This window comes from Boleophthalmus pectinirostris, unplaced genomic scaffold (assembly GCF_026225935.1).
Source record: "Boleophthalmus pectinirostris isolate CB_2022bp ecotype Guang Dong unplaced genomic scaffold, ASM2622593v1 HiC_scaffold_8, whole genome shotgun sequence".
NCBI classification, from domain to species: Eukaryota; Metazoa; Chordata; class Actinopteri; order Gobiiformes; family Gobiidae; genus Boleophthalmus; species Boleophthalmus pectinirostris.
This window is the reverse complement of record NW_026571515.1, coordinates 287,771-313,950: the sequence shown is the minus strand read 5'-3', so window position 1 is coordinate 313,950 and position 26,180 is coordinate 287,771. Positions and strand designations below refer to the sequence as shown.

The window sequence follows — 26,180 nt, the reverse complement described above, 5'->3', positions numbered from 1 at the left end:
GTGGTGTGCCTTTCCTTCATGCCTGCTTCAGTGCCCAAAAGGTATGCAGTGGTTTATAATAGTGATACATTGAGTTAATGCATTATTTCATTACAAGTAAGTTAAAGGTATGGTATGCCAGAAGTAACTTTTCTGGTGGAGGCTCTGTCAGACCCATTTCTTCATGGAAATGCGTTTGCTTTGTCTGGAATGTTTCACAGTATTAAATGTTTTTATCTTCATGAAGACCAATCCAGACCAAGTTACAGGTCAGATCTATGGAGTGGCAACCCTACTCACAGTCAAAATGCTTGTATATGTTATTATATTATCTGTTTTTTGTTTTTTTTTTGAGCAGTAAAACCACCTGTAATATTATAAATGTAAGATAGAGCTCCAGGCAGAGGAAAGACATGTCCATAGATACAAGCAGGTTACTGACCCTCCACCAGAAAAGTTACATAATGCCCTGTATGTGAAAGAATTCTGAATTGCTCATAAGGAATGAAAGACAGATTGAGTGGTTATCTGTGTACAGAAGCATGTCAAAATATTTATTCCCAGAAATGTATTTTTGTTCAGGTCTATGTGGAAATAACAATGGAGACACCACAGACGACTTCAGGACAAACACTCGTATTATTGAAAACTCTCCTCACCTGTTTGCTCAGTCCTGGAGTGTCAGTCCTTGTAACAAACTGAATCCTCCTCCTCCATGCATAAGAACTGAATACGGTACGTAATGGGAAAATATTGATTATCTTTCGTGTCCTATAAACTGCTGTCTTTATAATTGCCAAATGTCAATCTTTAAAGTGTATGTTAATGACTGTAAATGTAAATTGATTCCTCTCATCAAAAACATGCCTGAAGAGGTGGAGGAGGGGATGTCATCCATGCACGTTTGAGTATTTTAATATTTTATATCCATTTAGGAACCTTCCTTACAGTTAGCAGTAAGCTTCTGTCCAGTGCACAAACCTACGTCGTCCATGCTCCACATAAATAAATAAATAAACAAAAACATAATACAAAACAGTACACACCAACTTGATAAACCTAATGTGCAGTAATTTCATAAGGGGGATACACACTGAATTTGTTGTGATAGCACTCTGAAAGGGGAGTGACTTAGCACAGAGGGCCTCAAAAACTGAAACTTATAAAGCATGTTAATATGTGGCTTTCAGCGAATTGAGCGAATATATATAATTTTCTCCACTGGAGCAGAGAAAATTTCAGCGATCAGTGATACAAAATGTCAGTATAATAATTACTGTGACAGGCACGGAAGCCATCATACATGCACTAGAGTTTAAACATTTAAACAAGTTTAACAGTATTTAAAACATTGTTTGTTTTTCTTTTTAACAGAAATCTTTGCTGAGAAGAAATGCTCTGTTTTAAACGATCCAACTGGAATATTTGCTGCATGTCACGGCGATGTCCCAACTGACAATTATTTCATGGTGAGAAGATAATTCTTTTAAAGTCCTGAGTTCTATGTTTATACTGTATACGAATGGCAGAGGTGGGACCAAGTCGTTGTTTTGCAAGTCTCAAGTAAGACTCAAGTCTTTTACCTCAAGTCCGAGTCAAGTCCCAAGTCAAATACAGGCAAGTCCAAGTCGAGTCTTGAGTCACTGGCCCATAAGTCCAAGTCAAGTCCAAGTCGTCTGCTTTGAGCTTCAAGTCATTTCAAGTCTTTAAACCTTTAAACCAAAGAACCAGTAGATTTTTGTAATTTATATGAATTTTAAACTAAATTGTACTTAAAAACGAATAATTTATTTATATATGAGTATTTATATAAGAGTTGTAGAAATGTAATTTTTTCCAATGTCTTGTCTTGTCAATGTCAATGTCTTGACAAGATCTTAGGGTGAATCATTACGGTCAGAACTGAAAGAATTCAGATTTAAAAGTGCTTCTCAAGTCACAGGCCTCAAGTCCAAGCCAAGTCTCAAGTCCTAAAAATAGTGACTCAAATCTGACTCAAGTCCAAGTCAGGGCTTGCAAGTCCCATGGGCTCTGACGTAGACCTGGTTTAGTCCTGGTCTAGTCTAGGTTAAGTTCAGGGTTTATAAGTGGGCAACACAGGCTATGTTATGGTAGGTATGGTAGGTCAGTGTGCTTCAATATAGAAAATACCTGTAAAAGTCTGTAAAAGTGTTTCCTAACTGATAAATAAACCTAGACTTAGACAAACTTTATTGATCCACAAGTAAAATTATTTGGACACAGCTGCTCACACATCACAATGTATTATAATAACAAAGAGTTCAAATATAAATAGTAATAATAAATAATTCAATATAACCAGCAAACATGGCAAGAGACTAGTGTCAAATAAGACGTAATTATAGAAATATATATGTACAAGTAGCAAGAGGTCATGAGGAGAAACAGTGCAAAGATGGAATAATGATTGACAGGACATAGGGTACCTATTATACCTGTTAGCTGGGTTATCTGTTATGTATAAAGTTATTTTGAGTCCATTGGTGATGTTTTTTCCCTTTCAGGCTTGTGTGGAGAGAACCTGCACCTGTGGCTCTGACCTGCACCAGTGTCTGTGCTCTGCTCTGTCCAGTTATGTCAAAGCCTGCTCTGCTCTCGGGGTGGAGGTGGGGGACTGGAGGAAGGCCACCAACTGCTGTAAGTTTCACCGTAACTAAATGCATATCCAAAGCACTTATAACTTAATTAATTTTAGGGTCCCATATTGTGCAAAACCGACTCGTGTGAGTTTTTAGCTGTGTTCTAATGCAGATACCTCCTCAAAAACATACGTGAAGTTGTGTTTTGTTTCATTCACATGTGTTTGAGTAACTCATTATTATTATTAGTCTGTTAACAGCCACCCTTTCTTTTCTGTTCTGTGGAAATGGGCAATTCCAGGGCTTAAATGATCCAAATAATTCTAGTGAAGGTGTATTGAGTTGAAAAACACAGTAGAGCACTTCCTGTATTATCAGTGCTCCATTTGACAAAAGAACCTAAATATGAGAGTCTAAATACGCAGGATCTGTGTTAAACATGTGTCAGTGAAACAAAACACAACTATGTTTTTGAGGAGAAAACAGGGTAATATGAGCCTCTTAATTTACATTTTAGCTTACTTTATATATTATTATTGTTGTATTTTCATTTATCTTATTTTGTTACACTTCTGTTTACTTGTTGCATAAAGTTTGTCCAAGTCTAATCTTGATTTGGTCACACATGTCACATAATTGTCACATTGCGCTGACACTCAATCCAACCAATGACAGTCTGAAGTCAAGCCGATTAATCTTTCTTGAAATTATTAAAGTATTATTTTCCAATTAATATATAAAGGGCAGCAGTAACTAAGTAAGTAGAGGTGCTTGCCATATAACTGAAAGATTAGTGGTTAAATCCCAGTGTTGCATAATCAGGATAACCATGTTTTGCCTTCAGATATTGCTCTGGTTTGGTCCTAGTTTAGATAGACTGATAGCTAGATAGGCACTTTATTGATCCAGAGGGAAATTCAATTTTGTTGCAGCAACATTTACACTGCGCTTCTCAGTGGCCTTTGTGTCTCAGTTTAACTGGAGGACTGCTCAGGGAGGGTCAGCCAGATCCTGTGTCAGGGCAGTTTGAGGAGAGGAAGAGCCAAAAGTGTTCCTCCTCTGTGTCCTGCAGCATCACAAGCAGTGTCAAAGAGGAACAGCAGGTGGACATAACATGTCAGTAACTCTCTTCTAAGCTTCATTTTCACTCTGCTCTGTTGTTACGGTTAATGATGAAATTATTCATTCCTTCGAAGTATTTCTTCTGGAAGGTCTTCTGCCACATTTTCTGCCACATTTACTCTTGCATTTGGTGTAAAAAGGCTGTAGGATCTTAATGGCCCATAGCTAGCTCCTTGCACAATATCCAAGTAGTTTAAGCTCAGTTTAGTTCTGATGTTGACTCGGTTTGGTCCAAGTTTAGCCAGGGTCTAGTCCAGGTCCAGTTTTAATTATGTGTTGTGGAGGAATGTATAAAAAAAACTAATGCAAAGAACAAAATCTTCCAAAAGATACAGGAATTCTGTGGAATACATAGACAAGAAAAAGGGCAAACTCATTTATCCCACTGTAAAATGTAGTTATTTATTTAGCACTACAAATTTGTACTTATAGCAGATCATGTGATCTGTAGTTGAGTGTTCTCTAATTCTTAATCATTTAAATTCTCTGTGTTGTTGTGTTGCAGCGGTGGAGTGCCCGGGGAACCAGGAGTTTTCCTATAATGTTGTGGCCTGTAACAGCACCTGTCGGTCCCTGTCAGGCCTGGACCTGTGCTGTCTGCTGGAGGATGCTCCAGTGGAGGGCTGTGGATGTCCTGAAGGAACCCACCTGAACAAAGATCTCATCTGCAGCCCCAAGTCTCAGTGCGAGTGCCACTACAACGGAGGCACCACACCCCCCGGGCCTGCTGTTATCGACGGGCGACAGTGGTGAGCTGAGCATGGACTTAAAAGCAAAAAAATGTGTATTAATTTTTAGATACTAAAAAATAAACTACATATAAACTGTTGCTGTTTTATGTCACCGTGTTTTTTTTTTTAGTTTTTTCTTGTAGCTGGTCATGACTAGTGATCTGTTTGTTTTGCAGTTTTTGTGAAGATGGAGAATTGAAGTGTTCAGATGATTGTGGTAAATCATATGCACTCTCATACATGCTTTAGAAGATTTTTGTTATACTTTTGCAATTATGATAAATGCTTTTTTTTATGTTGTTTTTAAAATAACTTTCATCAGGATGCACAAATGGGAAAGTCTGTGTTCACTGCTCGGATTTTAAAGTGAACACTCTTCAGAAAACCTGTGGCAGTCTCAGCAAACCCACAGTAAGTATTAGCAAAGGTATTAGACTGCTAAATATATGGATTCTTATATTTTGCAACTCAGTTGTATCAGTAAAATACTTACGATGTTTCTTGGTATTTCTATGAAATGTACAGATGGGTCCGATTGTCCAAATTATTTTGATCATAATCATATCATAATCATTGTATGGCAAACCATCGGATATTAGCTAAAAGATGCTGGTAAATGTCATGGGTAAAGATGAAATATCGCAGAAAAAACATGAATGAACTGTATTTTCAATCTCGTTTTATAGTTTTTAATGCAGAGAGTATACTTAATTTTGCTGTTGTTACATTTTCACTATGTCTCCCACCTCTAAGTTCAACTGATGTTAATAAAGAAATTATTATGAATACTTGATTTTTAATTATATTGATTAAATGTTTGCCTTTTAATGTTCCAGACTTCTTCTTGTGAGAGCGGCTGTTACTGTCCGGTTGACCAGTTTGAGAATCATCATGGAGACTGTGTGCCTTTGGACAACTGCACCTGCTCCTACAGTGGAAAAGTTTATAATGCAGGAGAGACCGTCAAGAGCTCCTGTACATCATGGTACTAATCTGTGTTTACAGCTACAGGGTTTAAGGATATTTCTAAGGCAATAGGTTCAATTCATAATTAAATTTAACATTTTATCATTTCTGATGGAGGACAGTGGCTTTTGTATTATTCTATGGGTTCAGTTCAGTTCACAAAGTTCCCATTTAAATTTTTTCGTCCTTCTGTAGTTAAAGTCATTTCATCTGACAACAATCAATCATACTATAATGTTTGAAAAAAGGACCTTCTATAGTTAATACAACAGTGAAAAAATTTAATTTTTTATACAATTTACAGTTTTCAGTACAGTATTTCATAGGTTCATTGTGATCAAAATCAGTTTTGATCAACTCGTTTGTTTTTACTTAAAAAAAAAATATATATATATTCTACTGAAAAAAATATGAACATTAACACACACATTGCACACATTACAACTTTACATTGACATTAATTTTAGCAATTTGTGACAGTTTTTGTTTCATCAAGAGGATAATTTGAGTGATATTAACCATAAAGCAAATCAAAACATCTGCATTTGGAGAGTTAAAAGGCAAATTCTACCATACTATTCTGACCTGTCCTCCAGAGCTCAATGTTAAACTACGAGTAGTTTTGAATTTTTCTGATGCCAAATAAACCTAATAAATACGATGTATAATTAAAGCAAAAATGTATGTATTTTTTCAGTGTGTGCTCTAATGGCCAATGGCAGTGCACAGATGAACTGTGCTCCAGTACATGTCAAGTTTTTGGGAATGGACACTATCAGACTTTTGACTCCAAATGGTTTCGCTTTGATGGTCATTGTCAGTACACATTAGTCAAGGTAAGAACATAGGATTTTATATTTAGATTATTCACTTTATACAAATTTTCCATTCTCTGTGAAGGTAAGCTTCTAGTTGTAGCCACAACTGCCTTGGGTCCTACTGACCTATATGCCTACATAGGCATATAAGGTAATGTGTCTTGGACTGGTTAGAGCTGGGATTTAACCTCCAACCTTACAATTATACGACAACTTCAACCACACAGAAATTTTCTTTCTTCAGAATAATTTTGCCTTACACTTGTAATGCACTTTACTGGCCTGTCAAAGCCGCTCAAAGTGCTACACTGTAGTTATTATTTATTCACTCCATACTCAATGATGGTAAGATACTACTGTAGCCACAGCTGCCATGAGGCAGACTGATGGACATCAGGCCCCCCTGAGCCTAGTTTAGTTATGATGAAGACTTGACTTGCAGTCGTGTTCTAGTCAGGGTTTAATCCTTCTCTAGTCCCAGTGTATGAGATGTGACAATGATACTCTAACAACGTGAAAGTAAAGTTAATTATTTTCTATAGGATGACTGTGGCAGGAGAAATGGTACATTTTCTGTCCGAGTTGAAAGTGTTCCCTGTTGTGACGAGGCCCTTACTTGTTCTCGATCAATTGTGCTGGATGTCAAAGTAAGTACTTTTCAACAACCTCTTCATTGTACGATAGTTAAGGCCTCAATGTGATAATTTTTTTTCTTGAAGGACCATTTCAGCCTCTCTCTTAGTGACATGAAAGTGACGGAGCAGGTCCACAGTGCCCTGCTCCAACACAGTCCTCCGTACACAATTCAAACAGTGGGTCTCTACATCATTATAACTGTCCCCACTAAAGGCATCACTCTGATCTGGGACAAACACACTTGGATCACCATAGAACTGCAGCCACAATGGAGGGTGAGGAAAACTTTGTTAATTAGACATATTTTTTCAATACCCCAGTTAAATAAGGCTTTTAAAACTTTTGTTGCCCAAATAGATCCTTGCTTTTAATTTTTCTGTGTTTGTTTTGTTTCATTTATACATACATGCTTGTATATTTTGTGTATTTTGGGCATATTTTACACCTGTTGTACTACTGTTTTTTGTTCCACAGAAAGAGGTGTGTGGCCTCTGTGGGAACTTTGACTCCAATGAGATGAATGATCTTCAAATAAAGGATTCATCAGGTAAATCTAAGTTTACGTCTATATATTATCTCATAAATGTCAAAAATCTCCCGACTTTTGCAAAGAAATTGTGCGGGCAATAAATATTTAGCCCCAAATATTGTTCCAGCTTGATAAGTTGATATAGTATTTATCATGACAGGCCTGTTATCTTACCATTGTGAGTAACTGTGTTTGTTTGTTTGTTTTAGTGGCGTTGACTCCGGTGGTGTTTGGGAACAGCTGGAAGAGCCCCTCCCCTCCCTGTTCTGATGTTACGACGGAGATATTTCCGTGTGAACGAAACTCGTACTGTGGAGCCTGGGCCCAAAGACGCTGCCGGATCATTACAGGAGACACGTTCAAAGACTGTCATCTTAAAGTACAAAGTTTTATATGATTATTCTTTGCCTTAAATGGACTGTTTTTATTATTTTAAAAACATGAAAAATAGAATTAGCTTATTTTAAACTGTTGGCAGTAGTCCAAAGTCCTGATTATTCACTGAGATGAGATTATAAGGGCTTTTCACAACTGTCAGAGGCCAAAGTGGAGAGAACGATAAACATTACCAACATCTAGCATGCTAACAGTGCACTTCCTGAGTCTTAGACAGTAAAACGCTTTATATTAAGATGCAGACAGCACACAGCAGTCTCATTTTGACCTTCAAAATATATGAGCAGCGTGTCTATTTTGTTTTGAACTGTACATTTGTGGACGCTTCTATATTATAAGTCATTTAAATTTTACAGTTTACAATGAACAAAATGTAAAATCAATCAATCAAACTTTATTTATAGAGCACTTTTCATACAAAAAAATGCAACACAAAGCAATTAATTTATTATTGCACATATCTGATTACTAATTAAAACCCCCCAAAATCTGAATTTCTCTTGTAACTTTTTGATTGAGGGTCTGTCACCTGCTTGTTTCTGTGGATATGTCATTGCTCTGCCTGGAATGTTCCACAGTATGGCATTAAACAGCTCTACGTTTACGTTTATTCAATTACAGGTGGTTTTATAGCTCAAAAATACCTTGAAAAACAGGCATTCTCACTGTGAACGGGGTCGCCTCTCCACAGATTTGACCTGCAACTTGGTCTGGTTTGGTCTCTGAAGATACAAAGGTTTAATGCCATACTGGGAAACATTCCAGACAAAGCAGTAACATCTCCAAGAAGAAGAGCATTTGCCGGACCTTCCTCCATAAAAATTACACAATGCACCTTTAAAATGTGTCTATCTTCTGTTCTCAGGTGGACCCAGAGCCGTACTACCAGGCCTGTGTGCAGGAGTCTTGCTCGTGTGAGTTTGAGGGGAGGTTTCTGGGCTTCTGTACCGCTGTCGCCGCTTATGCCGAAGCCTGCAGCCACTGGGACGTCTGTGTGGACTGGAGAACTCCTGATCTATGCCGTGAGTGTGATTTATTTATCTTTAACAATTACAGTGGAACTAAACATCAAAAACATTTTTTTGCTAACTGTGTAGTGTTTGACTAGTACTGTCTACTGTCCCTAGTCTTTTTAGTCAATAGTTATATTTGCAGCCTCTAGTGACCGCTGCCTTGAATAAAGACAGCTGTTTCCCATATTTTTAAAGTTAAATTCCTCAAAATGGCACTGATAACACACAGCAGATAACCAAGAATCACACCCATATTTCATATTTGCATGTTTTGGCCCACATTGTTGGAGTTAAATTTGCTCAGGCACGCATTGGAGTCATGATTGATTTAATACAAGGAAATATTATATTCAATTTTTTTTTGGCATTTGGTTTGGCATTTGGAAAGTGTACTTCTGTTAACTATAGAAACCAAGTTTACACTATTAACACTGACCAAGTATTTTTATTTCTCTTCAGCGGTGTACTGTGACTACTACAATGAGCACGACCAGTGTGTGTGGCACTATCAAGCTTGTGGTCAACTGCTCACCTGTGGCCAAGACGAAGACTTTACTTATAAACTAGAAGGTACAAAGGCTTGAAATGCCAAACCATATTTAATAATTCATAGTTTTTAATGTGTCAAACAGTAACGTTTTAAAGAAGGAATATTGTTATAATATTACACTGACATCTGTAAAATTATGTCAAAGTTGATATCCCAGATATATGATGAACATACTGGAAAATGCACAGATTTGCGAAACTGTACTTGTTATTTCAATGGGACTGTCCTAGATCCGGGGACCAGGGTCTTAATAGATCTGAGAGAATGGTAAGTGATTACAAATGTATCAGAAATTTGAAGAAAGTAAAAGTAGAAGCTAACTGCTAAACTTCTTATTTTGTGCTTTGTAGCAACTGTCAGAACGGAAAAATTAAGTGTAGTAAGTATATTTTTTATGAAGTATGTCATTTAAAGGAACAGTAGTGCTTTTTAAGAGCTACATACAATCACAGCTTCACCTGGGTTGCCAGCATGGAGGGTTGCCAGATCCTAAATGAACAAATAATTTAATCAATAATAAGTTATTCTCAGTATATTGACACACCTGGCCTCATTTGAAAGCCCAAATGTGAGGCTTATTCTGCTCTTTCAGAACCTTAACTCCAAATTCTAACATAAACAATATTGCTCTAAAGCAGAGGTGGGGACTTACAAGTCGTGACTTGGACTCGAGTCAGACTTGAGTCACTATTTTCAGGACTTGAGACTTGACTTGATGAAATGGACTAAGCCTTGGGACTTGATTTGGACTTGAAGGTCAGTGACTTGGGACTTGACTCGGACTTGAGGCCTGTGACTTCAGAAGACTTGAAAAGCACTTTTAAATCAGATTTTTTTCTATTCTGACCGTAATGATTCACACTAAGATCTTGTCAATACATTTAAAAAGGAAAAATTAACTAAATTATTTTTTATAACTCTTATATACTTTGTAAATACTCATATATAAATACACTATGGCTTTTTAAGTGCAATTTATCTTAAAATTCATATAAATTGCAAAAGTCTAAGTACTTTGGTTTAAAGACTTGAAATGACTTGAAGCTCAAAGCAGATGACTTGAACTTGACTTGGACTTATTGGCCAGACTTGACTTGGACTTGCCAAGTATTTGACTTAGGACTTGACTCGGACTTGAGTTCAAAGACTTGAGACTTACTTGAGACTTGCAAAACAAAGACTTGGTTCCACCTCTGCTGTACAGTATTTCTGATGAAGAATAAATCAGCACTAGTCACCAGTAAGAGCTATTATTGCTTTGCCTGGAATGTTCCACAGTATGGCTCTGTTCATGTCTGTGTCCATGGAGAGAAGTTACAGGTCAGGTCTGTGGAGAGGCAAGGACGCATGCTTGTCAAGATAAAATTAAAACAGACATCCAAGATTATGTGTTCGGTTCCATACTGTGGAACATTCCAGATAAGAACATCTCCAAGACAAGCAACTGACAGACCCTCCATCTGTTACATCAAAAGTTACATAATGCAGCTTTAAAAAATGTTTCTCTGATCTACAGTCCAAATAATTGACATGTCAAGATTATATGAAGCGTTAATTAAAAAATACACTCATAATAATAATAACAGAAATTTAACTTAATGTAACTTAACTACATTTTTCAAACCAACTCTTATTGTCTTTTTTTCCCAACAGCACCTTCCTCCACCACGGCTCTACCTACTACAACTACTACTGCTACTACTACTATTACTGCACCTACAACTATTTCTACTACTACTTCAACTTCTACTGCACCAACCACAACTTCAACTACTACTACAACTGTACCCCCCACTGCTTCACCAACTACTACTGCACCGACCACTACTTCAACTACTACTACAATTAAACCCCCCCACTACTTCAACTACTACTACAACTGTACCCCCCACTGCTTCACCAACTACTACTGCACCGACCACAACTTCAACTACTACTACAACTGTACCCCCACTGCTTCACCAACTACTACTGCACCGACCACTACTTCAACTACTACTACAATTAAACCCCCCACTACTTCAACTACTACTACTACTACTACTACTACTGCCACACCTGCTACAACTGTACCCCCCTCTACTTTGATTACTACTACAACTGTATCCCCCACTACTTCAACTACTACTGCAACAACCACTGCTTCATCTACTATAACTGTATCCCCCAAGATTTTTCCTTCAACTACTACTACTACAACTACCCCACCCACTACTTCATCATCTACTACTGCACCAACTACTACTTCAACTACTACTACAACTACCTCACCCACTACTTCACCAACTACTATTGCACAAACCACTACTTCAATTACTACAACTAACACGCCCACTACTTTAACAACTACCACTGCACCAACCACTACTTCAAGTACGACTACAAATAAACCCCCCACTAATTTGACTACTACTACAACTGTACCCCCCACTATTTCAGCCACTACTACTGCACCACCCACTGCTTCATCTACTATAATTGGAACCCCCTGGATTTTTACTTCAACTACTACTACTACTACTACTACTACTACAGCAGTTCCCCCCACTGCTTCAACTACTGCTACAACTGTACCCCCCACTACTTCAACTACTATTACAGCTGTACCCCCCACTAATTTGACTACTACTACAACTGTACCCACCACTACTTCAACTACTACTACAACTCCTACAACAACAATCATAACTACCACAGCAGTACCAACCACTACTATTATTCCAACTACTATGGGTACTTCAACTTTGCCTACTACTACAACTACTGTGCAAACTACTGCAAGTACTACAACTACTACAAACTGGACCACAACTAGTTCTCCAACGACAGAAAGTAAGATAATTGTTTTTGTTTTGTTTTAATTTCAACATCTGCATAACATTTTTAGAATTAACTAAATTTGTTGTTTGAAATGCTACTAACAGTCAGGAGCACAGAAATTCAGCTATTTTAGAATATTATTACACTCATAATGTTACCAAAAATTCTAGTTCTTGCATGACCATTAGTATATATTTTTACAAATTATTTAATATAAAAATAATAACATTCTTGGTTTTCCACATTGACCCAAAACGTGTAGTGGGCTCATTGGTACTCCTTGCCAAAATCCTAGCTAAAGATGTGACCCAAATACAGAAAAAGTTTATTTTTGAATGAACATTAACCAAAATTTTACAAAATTTTTTTTATATGTATTTTAAATACTCAGTGTAGACAGTTTATAATTATAGAATGTATATCTAATGTATTACACTGCAGTCAAAATACATTAACATAGAAATTACTGAGATATTCTGATATAGTTTAGGAAAATATAATAGTTTATGAAATATTGTTGGTCTATCCACAAAAAAATATGTGACTATATACTATAATTCGTCTCTGTAGGACCTTGTGAGTGTGTTAACTTGAAGACCAAGCAGAAGTGGGCATGTGGAGAGACCTGGATAGAGGACTGTGTAATTATGTGACCTGCACTAACAGTGTCCTGCAGCTTATTCCAGTGACGTGTCCAGAATATTCCCCTCCCAACTGCCCCAGAGGTCTGATCGTGAATGTGTCCGATGGATGTTGTGAACGGCCAATGTGTGACTGTAAGTTTACCCAAATTTTACACAGTGTTTCCAACAGGTTAATGCTAAGACTATGGACGCACAAGCGATATTCAGTATTTCAATAATTTTATTGTATACAATATTTTGTTGTTTAAATGTCGCTTACTGCCTCTACTGATAAAAACAAAACAAAAAAACACTGATTACACATTGAATATACTTACTACTATGTGTTTATGATAACACTACAAGTATAAAGTATCATTTTGTTTTACCAGTTTTTTGCTCAGCTTGTTTTTAGATTATGGGGAAGAACAATAGACTATGGGAGGCCACCATTGTCTCCACTGCCATCACTCTCTTATCTAGTTTCTTTGTACTATGTAACTAAGCAGAAAATATCTGAAAATCTTAGTATCTCAGTATTTTGACAAACAATTATAATATTTTGTATTTTGTAATGCTTTACTTTATAAAGACCCAAGCAGCATTACTTCATAGCGGCAGAGTGGTTAGCTCTCCTGCTTCCTCCCTCTGTCTCAGGGCAGCAAACCAACTCTACCTGAGAGTATGAATACATGAACTTCTCCCAATCCAGCTTTTTCAGTTCCAATACCGATTCTGATACTATGGCTTAAAGTATCTGCTATTACCTGATAAACAAATCCTTTAAACAAAAACTAAAATAAGACAAAACTGATTCAAATGCATTATGTAACTTTTATGTGTCCCCCTAGTAACTACAGAACAACTGTCTGTAAATAAAAAAATATTATGAGTCCTTTTGTCCCGACTATGACCACTAAATAGTCCATCCATTTTCTTCCGCTTATCCGGGGCTGGGTCACTGGGGCACCCCACACTCTATCTCTAAGGGAGCGCCAAGCCACCTTGCAGAGGAAACTCATTTTGGCCCCTTGTATCCGCAATCTTGTCCTTTCGGTCATTCCCCAGAGCTCATGACCATAGGTGAGGGGAGGATTGTGGATTGACAGTAAATCGAGAGCTTCGCCTTTCAGCCCAGCTCCCTCTTCACCAAAACGGTTTGATACAGTGACCACATCACTGCAGATGCTGCACCAATCCGCCAGTCAATCCATCCTCCCCTCATTCATGTACATACTTGAACTCCTCCAAATGAGGCAGGGGCTCTCCACCCACCCTCTCTCAAAATACTGATAGTCTTATTACATCAATTTATATGACCAACTAGGCTACTGACTGACTGAACCCATGTTTGGAATTTTTCAGTTTTGGTATCAGATCAGTGCATCCCTTTCAGAGATGTATATTACATTCAGCTACAGCTATGAATAGAGACTGGAAAGAGTATTTTTTTGGCCTTTTAAAATCAGAAATTGTACATTCATACAATCTACGATCTAATCATTTAAAATCGTTAATGATCAGCTTGATGCTTTTCAAATGAAAGATCTACAGCCAATCCTCTGTCAGTAAAAGCTTTTAAAAAAGCCTAGTGTAGTTTATTTTTTAGTTTAGTTTTAATTTTCTTTATTTAGTTGAGAGAAATAAATTTGATTGTTTTCAGTATTAAACAGGACTGATTTAAAGTCTGTCTTGTTTATGTTCATGGCCTCTCTTTCTTATAGGCCGCTGTGAGCTGTACGGAGACCCCCACTACATCTCATTTGGAGGCGTAACATTTGATTTCCTTGATGACTGCACATATGTCCTGGTGGAGGAACAGTTCCCTCAGTACAACCTCACCATCGCTGTGGACAACTACTTCTGTATTGAAGGCCTGGAACGGCTCCTGTGTGAAGGGTGTGATAGTCAAATATAAAGAAAAGACGGCCACGCTCTCCATTGACTCAGATGTAGTTCAGGTCTGACTTGGTTTTTGAGTTTGCAATTCTCAACTGGTTTGTAGACCTGTGTAACTTTAAACTTCTTTTGATATTGAACAAGCTGATACTTACAAGGCCCATATTAGGCTATTTTCTGATCTATGTTGTTTCCTCATCAAAAACACACCATGAGTTGTGTTTTGTTTTATTCACACGTGTTTAACACACAAATCCTGCATATTTAGGCTGAGCTCTTCTCTCAAACTGAAACTCTGTTCCACCTTGTGATGTCATGTGGTAATAAAGGAAGTGATCCACTGTGTTTTTCCATACATCTTCACTATAATCATTTGGATGATTTCAGCCCTAGGATTGTCAGTCTCTGCTGAACTAAAGGTAAAATACTGTAAGGTAAGGTAGCCATACTAGGTTGTCAAAACCCAATCTTGACAGATTTCAGAAGCTCAGCAGGGTCGGGCCTGGTTAGTACTTGGATTGGAGACCGCTGGGAAAATCAGCAGCCACAGGGGGGCGCCAGTCACAGAAACTGCTGTTGTGTCCTTAGGCAAGGCACTTCACCCACATTGCCTAGTATGAAAGTGGTGTATGTGTGAGTGATGGTGGTGGTCAGAGGGGCTGATGGCACAGATTGGCAGCTGTGCTTCAGTCAGTTTGCCCTAGGGCAGCTGTGGCTACAGCAGTAGCTTACCACCACCAAGTATGGAGGGAATGAATAATGAACTGTAAAGCATCTTTGTGACTTATGCCTGTGAAAAGTGCTATATAAATTGAAAAAACTTACTAAACTTACTAAAAGGTAAGTATCACTTCATGACATCACAAGGTGGATCCCAATTTTGGGTGTTTGAGATGTGGATTACTCGAACATGAATGAAACAAAACACAACTCCGGGTATGTATTTGATGAGGTAACACCATTATAACAAGGCTAAAAGCTCAGAAGTGTACATTTTAACTTTAACCTTTAAACCAGCTTTTATTGTGTATGTAGAATGATCCACATATGGCACTAGATGTTCTTACTGTGAACATGGTCACCGCTCCACTCATCAGACATGTACCTGGTCACCGGCTTGTCTCCATGGAGCTAGATATGATTATCGCCATACTGTGGAACATTCAAGGCAAAGCAATAACATCTCAAAACAATCTTAACATATATTATAAACATATTATATTACAAAAATTAGGTTAATGGACACTATTATTTATTTACTTTTGTTAGTGACGTGTCATGTGTTGCTAAACATATTGACACCCAGTAAAATAAATGCAATCTTGCAATTAAAAGTCCTCACAACCTCCAGATTAGTTAATTTAAAACATATATATAATCTCTTTCCACTGTGTCCTCCAGGCATCTTTGAACAGCGAGTTCATAGAAGTTCCTTTTGAAGAGCCTGGGTTCAGGTTTGAATCGACGGGATACGTGACGACGCTGGTCCTGCCTGAGATCCGCTCATACGTCAGCCTCACGCCCTCTTTCTCTCTGGTCATCAGTCTGGCCATGGAGAACTTTGGCTACAACACACAGGGACAGTGTGGTGGGTACGGAGGAGGAGGCTCTATGGATGAAGAGAGAGAGGGAGAGACGGACGGAGAGACAGAAAAAGAGAGTGACACAGAGACAGAGAGATGGATTGATAAAGAGATGAAGAGACACATACCACATACAATATTTTCAGCCAAATTCAGCAGGCTAGAACCGGGCCTGGCTTAATGTAATCCTACTCTAGAAACACATATCCCACAATGCATCATTCATTTCTTTATATCTCTAATGCATGATAATGATGATTTTATGATGACTTAATCTGAACTCTCTACACAGGTGTGTGCGGAGGTGAGTCCTGTATTCGGCCTGGGGGATACATTGAAGAAGACAGTTGCTGTGACAAAACAGCTTATGACTGGATTTATGAAGACCCCCAAAAGCCAAAGTGTGTATCTGCTCCGAGAGACATTCCCCTGTGGTGCTCCCACTCCAACACCCCCCTGTTCCCATTCACATCCACTCTGTGAACTGCTCAACGAACAGTGAGTTTAAATACACAAACAAGACAGACTTGATAAAAGTGCTGTGCTTATCACAGGTTAGTGAGGTACAGTACTTTTTCACTAAAATAGTTAACATAATTATATTTTAAATAAGATTTTACAAAAAAAAAAAAAAAATCCCTGCTTTTATCAAAGTTTATTTAATTTTGTTAAAGAAGAAGACAACATTACTTCCTAGTTGATATGACATATAGGCAAGGCAAGGCAAGTTTATTTGTATAGCACAAAGTAATTCAAAGTGCTTTACAGAATAAGAAATACATTAAAATCACAATAAAAACAAATCAAAACATAAATCATCACAAAATTTAACATTAAATTAAAAGAGAGAGAGATATTAATTAGATAAATTAGAGAGAAGAGTGCGAAGAGTCCTTTCAGTCATATGCACAGTGAACAGAACCCTTTTGAGCCTGGATTTAAACAGCGTCAAAGAAGAGGCCTCTCATGTTCAGGAAGACTTTTCCAGGTTTTAGCTGAGTGAACTTGAAACGCTGACTCCCCTTGTTTAGTCCTGACTCTAGGCACCAGCAGGAGGCTGGTCCCTGAGGTCCTCAGAAGTGCGAGATGGTTCATATGACACTAACATGTCAGAGATGTACTTTGGTGCTCGGCCATGGAGAGACTTGTACACAAACAGAGCCGCTTTAAAGTCTATTCTCTGAGCCACAGGAGCCAGTGCAGAGACCTGAGTACAAGACTTATGTGCTCGTACTTCCTAGTTTGAGTAAGAGCTTATATCATAACTGTTACCAAAGGTGTGTGTTAACAAGGGGCAAAAGACTACTAAAAAGTAGACTAATAAAAATAGGCGATAACATCTTCACCAAGTCATACTTACAAACACAAACTTGTCATATGCACTTTAACGGGGACATATTCTGTAAAATGGAATTTTTTGAGTTTTAAACCAAATTAAAATAGTGTTCTCTCCTCAAAACAGAATCTTTATGTGAGATGACAACATCTCTGTACTGAGATATGTGTTGTGTTTTAGGCTCTTTGCACAGTGCCGTGAACACGTGGATCTAGAGCAGTTCTTTAAGAACTGTCAGTTTGACGCCTGTGGCTCTGCTGCTCCCTGTTCCTCTTTGGAGAAAGCTGCAGATGCCTGTAAAAAAGTGGGTTTCTGTGTCGACTGGAGACAGCACACCAAAGGAAGCTGTGGTAAAGAGAATTTCTACTTTTGCTTGACTTGTACCTACTAAATATTTGGTTTAAGTTTAAACTGTGCTTATCTTTTTCAGGCTCAAACTGCTCAGATGGACTAGTTTATAAAGAATGTAGTCCTAAACTGGATGATTTCTGCTTTGAAGGGTTAGTCATTGTTTATGCTACACAGACTTTAATGTAGAAATTTGAAGTGGGTAATATTCATTCCAGTTACATTTACATTAATTAACTTTTTTAAAGAAATGTGTACTTTAGTTTGACTCCTCCTTGACTAATTCTAATTCTACATTGTAACAGTGCTCTTGTTTTTTTTTCTTTCAGAAATAGACAGGAAGGAGAGGCTGTGACAGATACTATTGCAGGTTGTTTTTGTCCAGACAACAAAACCAGAGCAAACAGAGACTCACATATCTGTGTAGACCACTGCAAATGTGAGTACACTCTGCAAACTAGTTCCTTTTATCTATACAAAACTGTTATTACTTTTTACATATTATAGGGGATTGTGCAAATGATTCATAGTTTATCACTTTAAATATTTGCTTTGTATTAAATCACTTATTAAAAGTGAATTTACCTCTTGTTGAATACATGTCAAAACAAGCAAAAAATAATGTTTCCTAAATATTTCTTTTCAGTTTGCCATGGACCATTCGGGGAACCTAAACCAGTAAGATTTGATTTTCAACAGTGGCTAATGTTACAATGTATATTAAGTCATTATTTCTGTCTCAAATACATAAAAATCATCACTATTTTTTTCTCATTTTGCAGCTTGGTGTAGTGTGGCAATCCAACTGTCACAGCTGCTCATGTGTACCTGACCATAGTGTCCGCAGCTCCGGAGGGGACATGGTGAGAGAGAAAGATTTTCTAAATAGTTAATTTGCGAATAAAGAGGAGGTAAAGAAAAATAAAATAAAATAAAACAAATATTATTAATATTATTAATGGTTGATTATGTAACTTTTCTAGTGGAGGCCTGCTTGTCTCCACTGAAATATTTCTGCTTTGTCTGATATTTGTTTGACATTAAACTTTTCTATCCACATGGAGACAAGCAGGTGACCGAGCCAAGGAGGAAATTAAAGCATATTTTCAATGTATTTTTGAGCAATAAAAAACCTCTGTAATAGAAGAAAGCTTGATACCCAATTTAAATGCCTTGCTGTGGAACATTTCATGCAAAAAAGGTTGACCAATGCAGCTCAATTAAAAATATGGTATTTATTGCTGTACTTCAAGCCTAAATAAACAAATAAATTAAACTTATAATGGTTTAATATCAACTCAGACACTGGTCCTAATATTTAAAAATAAAGATTAAATAATTTAAATGACATTGAACATGGCTATTTTGCAGTCATTCATTTACATAAGTTTTAATGGCTAAAGATCTGACCTGTAACTTGTGTATTGAAACTGATAATCACTCCTCTCCATTTTAGGTGTCCAGTGATCCTCAGCCTGTGAAGGTGAAATGCACTAAAACTATCCCTCCGCCGCCTCCTACATGTGGACCAACGCAAATCTTAGTCAAGAAATGCTGTGGAGTTCAAGAGTGTGGTAAGATATGGCAGAAATCAAATGCAAATACAATGAAACTGTGAAGCACACTGACAGTACAATACAATAAGAATAATGTTATAAATGCAAGGAACAGTAACTTTAAAGGGCCTATATTACATGATTTTCTGATCTGTTATAATGTTGTTTCCTCACCAAAAACATACCTGGAGTTTTGTTCATTCACACCATATTTAGACTGAGTTAGACAGAGTTCTTCTCTCAAATAGAAAACACTCTGTTCCATCTTGTGATGTCATGTGGTAATACAGGAAATGCTCACCTGTGATTTTAAACACCATACACCTTTACTTGAATCATGATGCCACTTGATGACATCACAAAATGAAATTGAGCATTTTGAACTTTGAACAGATTAATAATAAAGACTTACTCAAACATGTGTGAGTGAAGCAAAGCACAACTCCAGGCATGTTTCTGAGGAGGTAACAATGTTCTAACACGGATTCAAGCTCACAAGAGTCAATTTTGCGTAATATAGAACCTTTAAAAATGGAAAAACTGCATTTGTTTTTATTTCTGAATCAGAAATAAAAATCTTTAGTATTGGCCACTTGAGTTTGCTACTAACTAACAAATGTCATTTAAACAGAAAGTTACCCTTTCTGGAAAATGTAAAAATGGGCAAGATGCAAACCCGAGGCAGTCTGACTGAATATATTAAAAGCAAGATGGTCTTCGTCAGGACTACTTTGCCCTGACGAAAACCATCTTGCTGGTCGAAACGCGTTGGTGTCCCTTCATGCAATAAAGGACTTTATTGCACTCAGTCAGAGTGCCTCGGGTTTGTACCTTGCCCATTTTTACTTTTTCCAGTAAGGGTAACTTTCTGTTTAAAGACTACTCTTTCAACCCTCGTAGAGCACCTGTACTGCTATTTTTTACTCTTTTAAGGCCCAGTGAAGTGCTCCACTTCTTTTTCTTCATAACAAATGTCATTGAAATATCTTAATATTCTTTTAGTTGAGAAGAAGTGCTTCTACAAAGGAAGAAATTACACAGTAAGTATGCAGTTATTAAATACAAGCTTTGATATGCAACATAGCAAAGTGATAATTTTAAAGTGTGTTTATTTTTTCTGAATTTTGCATTTGTAGGTTGGAGAAACATGGAGAGATAGTGAAGAGCCGTGTATGTCCTTCATATGCAGCCCTGAAGGCATCCAAAATGAAACTAAAGTCTGTTCACCACAACACTGCCCCGAGGTACTGAGTCTGTCTATTTTATATAATAGACCAGTGAATGATGGATCTGGTATAATTTTAAAGGTCCTACATTACTCTAAATTGACTCTTCTGAGCTTTAAGCCATGTTATAAAGAACTCATCAAAACATACCTGGAACCATACATTGTGTGTTCTGTGTGTGTTTTTCATTCTCACATGTTTGAGTAGCCCAATCAGTCTGTCTATATTTTCAAAGCTCAAAATGCCCTGTTCCACCTTTGAGGTCTTGCAGTGATAGTTTAAACTTTTGTTTAGTATAGGTTGAAAATTTCAGGCCTGAAATTATCCAAATAATTCCTGTGAAGCTGTATGGATACGGATACAGGGTTTGTGAGTTAAACATGTGAATGAAACAATGTTTTCTTTTCAGGAGGACAAGATTTGGGATGATCATCACTGCTGTTTCACATGCAGAAGTGGGTAACCCTCAATTACATTTACTTCAGTTTTTCAGACTGTAAAATTACTATTGCTGGAGTAAACTTTTTGGCTGCTCTTTCTCATTTTTGTGGCCAATCCTTTGAAAATACCTGATTGAGGGCCTTATTTAATATTTTTGTTGTTTTTTGTTTTTTTATTTATTTATAATTGAGTAACTTTCTTGTCAGTGGTAGAAGAAGTACTAAGTAAAAGTACAGATACTGGAAAAAAAATACTAGTATCACATGAAAAAATCTACTTAAGTAAAAGTATTTTTCGCAGAGTTTAAGATAATAAAGTAATAAAGCTTCAAATTTTGTGATTTTGATACAGATTCATGCTGAATTTAGTTCAACAGAAACAATGTTGAGTATCTTTTAAGCCACCAATTCTAAGACTTGAATACAGCTTTTGTTGTTCACGTGTGAGTTACCAGTATCTTAGCTAATATTTAGCTCGTATTGTGTTTTGTCAACTTGTTGCATTGTACTTCCCGAGGTGCACTTGCAGAGAGTGCCCACCTGGGGGCAGTATAGACAGTGACAAAATGTTCGAATGATATTTTGCAGGTGTTTGTAGCTGTGCTCCTGTGATGACCTCTCTGATGGTTTATGCAGAGGAGTGTTTCTCTGAGCTCCAGGTCCCTGTGTGTGACGGCCTCTGCTCCAGCGGGCACAGGTGAGAGAGGAACATATAAAAATATTATTCAAAACAATGAATACTGCACTCTGTTTTATATGAGCATGGGGGCATAGTGCTTTGGGTTTTGTAAGGGGTCCCCAGAACTTTGCCTAATCACAGGATCAGGTCATCAGAATCATTATTTGTGCAAATTAAATGGGAAACAATTCTAAACAAATGATTTGAAAATGGGTATGGGAATATAAATGGCACAGGCAATTTACTTATCATGTGATCAGTCTCCAGTTCATAACATTGGGTTAAACCATTTTTAAAGATGCAATACGTGACTTTTCAGGTGGAGGGTCCGTCACCTGCTTGTCTCCATGTAGATTTTATTGCTTTGCCTTGACTATTCCTCAGTGGAATTTGATTAGTCTCTTTTGTATATATTCAGTCACAGGTGTTTGTATTGTTAGACAAATATCTGCTAAACACGTATTCTTACTGTGAGCGAGGTTGCCTCTCCACAGATCTGACCTGTAACTTGTAACTCAAACTCAAATTCACAGAGGGTCAAATTAAAAACTGGGACTAAGTCGTGGGCCAAACTAAATTTCAACACCATCTGCATGTTTTCTCTTCTTTGGAGATATGTAATGTTAAAACTTTTCTTATTAAAATAAATGTTTAATAATAGTTTTGCTTAAACATTGAATCCAGAATGAGCATAATATAAAATAATAACATTTTAAATAAATCAAGTCTCTATAGCTTATCTGTAGCTTTTGAACTCCTGTTAAATGTATATATATATATATATATTTTTTTTTTTTTGTCACAAGCCAACAACCAATCAAAATGTGCCAACGCATTTGCAAAGCGTTCTGGGATTCTGCTCTATATCATGGAACATTCCAGGCAAAGGGAATAACATCTCCATGGTGACAAGCATTTGGTGGACCCTCCATTAGATTTAGACGAACTTTATTAGATTAGATTAGATTTAGATTTATTGTCATTGTACAAAATACAACAACTTTGACAGAGCAAATCTATAGCAATAAAAATTGATAAATATAAATACATTCTCACATTCATACCAATTATTGATCCACAAGGGCAATTATTTAGACACAGTAGCTCACACATCAACAATAAATATAATAACAAAGCGTAAAAAAAATGGATGGTAATAATAATGAATTCTAAATAAGCAGCAGACATAGCAAGAGACTGGAGTCAAATAAGGCATACTTATATAAATGTATGTGTGCAAGTAGTCACTGCCAGCACTCAAATAAATAAATCCACAGTTATATGTAAGACGACCTCTATGACCTGAGTGTGTACAGTGCAGGAGTGAGTGATGTCTCTCTGCTGCAGGATGGTGCTGTATGGAGATCATCTGAATGTGGAGCAGAGCAGACGTTGTTGTAAAGAGACGCGCTCAGAGCCTCGAGCTGTGACCCTCCGCTGCTCGGACCAGACCGACCGCAACTACACCTACTCCCACGTCACCCGGTGTGACTGCTCCGACTGCGCGGAGAGCCTCGTCACTACCGCTCTGCCCTAACCTCAAATACAGTGCGCATCATGTACACTTTTAATTTAATAAAAGTATGTTTCATCTTTTAAGAAATAGGAATAGTGAGGAATATGGGATTATGTAAACCAGACCGTAAAAATGTAGATTTAGACTTAGACTTACGTAGATTTAGCAAACTTTATTGATCCACAAGGGAAATTGCACAGTAGCTCACACATCGCTAATTATTTTACATTTTACAAAGAGTACTAAAAACTATAAAAATGAAAAAACATATAAATGAATAGAAATTTAAAAAATCGCAAGAGACTGGTGTCAAATAAGGTATAATTATATAAATGTATATGTACAAGTAAAGTAAAAATAAAAACAGAAATACAGTTACATATTTTGTTTACAAGTATTCGGCTCTTCTGAACAAACATTTAAAACTGTTTACTAGCTTTATTGTGAAATATATATATTTTTGTTGTTGTTTTTTTTGTTGTTTTTTCAAATTTTTCAGATCAGATTTTGAAATTATCTAAAGCCAATTAATCTTATGAGGAGATCTCTGTTAAAACTGTTAAATTCTTATCTGTGAAAAGCTTTTAAGGATAAATATGTTTAAGATGCTTTAATCTCATCATTAACAGTAATTAAATTCTTATCAGTGAAAATACTTCGGTGTTTTGTGTCTATTTGCAGAACTCATGTTAGTATTGCAATATTGTAGTATTGTAGTATAGTATTGCATATTATTCTAGTAATGCAGTATTGTACTATAGTTTGCAGTAATGTAATATTGCAGTATTGTCACAATTAGCATTTGATATTATTGTGGTATTGTAGTATTGCTAATTATTGTGGTACTGTAGTATTGTCATAATTAATATTGCATATTATTCAAGTAATGCAGTATTGTAGTGTAGTATTACTAATTATTGTAGTATTCCAGTATTGTCATATTTAGTATTGCAGTACTGTCATAATTAGCATTGCAGTATTGTCATATTTAGTTATGCAGTACTGTCAAATTTAGTATTGCAATACTGTCATATTTAGTATTGCAATACTGTCATATTTATTTTTGAAGTATTGCCATAATTAGTATTGCAGTATTGTAGTATTGTAGTATTCTAGTATAGTATTGCTAATTATTGTAGTATTGCAGTATTATCATAATTCGTATTGCACTATTGTCATAATTAGTATTGCAGTACTGCCATTAGTATTGCAGTACTGTCATTAGTATTGCAGTACTGTCATTAGTTTTGCAGTACTGTCATTAGTTTTGCAGTACTGTCATTAGTTTTGCAGTACTGTCATTAGTTTTGCAGTACTGTCATTAGTTTTGCAGTACTGTCATTAGTTTTGCAGTACTGTCATTAGTATTGCAGTACTGTCATTAGTATTGCAGTACTGTCATTAGTTTTGCAGTACTGTCATTAGTTTTGCAGTACTGTCATTAGTTTGCAGTACTGTCATTAGTTTTGCAGTACTTTCATAATTATATTAGCTGTAATTATGACCCTCCATTAAGGAGAGTGTCTCATTGTATTTCTTCTTAATCTCATCAGTATTTCGAGTCGGGCTGAAGACTTTTCCCAGTCACGGGCTTTAACTGCACATTCTGGAGAAACCAGGGGAACGTCATTGTTAGCGACGATCAATGGGACAGGAAGACTTTGATCAGAACTAGGAAACACCCAGGGTTATAAAAGCAGTTTGACACGAGAGGGGCAAAACACACACCTCTTTGAAAACCCCTCAGAATCAACAGCCCCCAAAAGTCCCTGTGTCCAGAGTTTGTTTGTGGTGCGTTCAAAAGCCCTAAGACGTCTACCGGCAGAGGACGCACAGGTCCTCTCTAAACCTCTTTGAACCCGTATTTCTACCTTTGCATAATGCTGGACCCGAGTCACGTGTATTTTTGTGTAATTTGGAAAGTTTGGTGCTGACGCGATCAACAGGCTCACATGAGAGAGAAAAGGAGAGCGAGTTACTGATTACAGCCTGTAGTTTGTTTGTGATAAGATCTATGCTTGAGCCCAAAGTCCTGGTGCGTAGAAGGAACCTTCACCCATCACCTCCTCCAGGACCACTGCCGCTTCTCAGGTGAGTACAGCTTCAGCGCATTCAACATTTATGCAAAAACTTAAAGGTGCACTATGTAACTTTTTATTTTTCACCTGTTTGTTTCTATGGAGAGGTCACTGCTCTGCCTGAAATGTTCCACAGTATGGCATTAAACAGCTCTACTTTACATTTATTCAATTACAGTTGGTTTTACAGCTTTTTAAAAAAAACTAGAAAAACAGACATTCTGACAGTGAGCGGGGTTGCCTCTCCACAGATCTGACCTGTACCTTGGTCTGGTTTGGTCTCCATGAAGGTAGAAAGTTTAATGCCATACTGTGGAACATTCCAGATAAAGCAACGGTGTCAAACTCAAATTCACAGAAAGCCAAAATTAAAAACTGGGACTAATTTGCTATTTGCATGTTTTATCTTCGATGAGATATGTAATATTTGTAATGTTAAAACTTTTCTTATTAAAATAAATGTTTAATAATAGTTTTGCTTAAACATTGAATCCAGAACAACCAAAATATAAAATAATAACAAAATTTTAAATAAATAATGTCTCTATAGTCTATGTGTAGCCAGCGGGCAGCTCTAATACCTGTTTGATATGATCTCGTGGACCAAATATAATTATATTGCGGGCCAAATTTGGCCCCCGGGCCTGAGTTTGACGTGTCTGAGATAAAGCAATAGCATCTCCATAGAGAAAAGCATTTAAATTTCCATCTGAAAAGTTACACAATGCACCTTTTA

General features: G+C 37.0%; 1 protein-coding gene, 1 long non-coding RNA gene and 1 pseudogene across 2 annotated transcripts; all 3 read left to right on the top strand.

Moving 5' to 3' along the window:
• Positions 1 to 18,304, top strand: part of LOC110169139 (uncharacterized) — a 50,997-nt pseudogene extending 32,693 nt beyond the window's left edge.
• Positions 18,305 to 18,309: 5 nt separating this feature from the next.
• Positions 18,310 to 18,763, top strand: LOC129412286 (uncharacterized). The gene is made up of 3 exons (XR_008633648.1): positions 18,310 to 18,388; positions 18,596 to 18,627; positions 18,732 to 18,763. It is a non-coding gene; the product is annotated as an uncharacterized LOC129412286 (long non-coding RNA).
• A 10-nt stretch (positions 18,764 to 18,773) lies between these two features.
• LOC129412268 (apomucin-like) lies at positions 18,774 to 23,568 on the top strand. The gene is made up of 7 exons (XM_055165538.1): positions 18,774 to 18,812; positions 19,406 to 19,523; positions 20,508 to 20,545; positions 20,642 to 20,749; positions 21,141 to 21,186; positions 21,760 to 21,868; positions 23,198 to 23,568. Exons 1-7 carry the CDS (start codon positions 18,810 to 18,812, stop codon positions 23,385 to 23,387), a joined length of 612 nt encoding a protein of 203 aa, XP_055021513.1. The 5' UTR covers positions 18,774 to 18,809; the 3' UTR covers positions 23,388 to 23,568.
• The last annotated feature ends 2,612 nt before the right edge of the window (positions 23,569 to 26,180 follow it).

Coding starts and splice junctions, on each gene's coding strand:
- LOC129412268 (XM_055165538.1), top strand. Junction 20,546..20,641: donor ACAAAGGAAGAAATTACACA/GTAAGTATGCAG, acceptor TTGCATTTGTAG/GTTGGAGAAACATGGAGAGA. Junction 21,187..21,759: donor CTGCTGTTTCACATGCAGAA/GTGGGTAACCCT, acceptor GATATTTTGCAG/GTGTTTGTAGCTGTGCTCCT.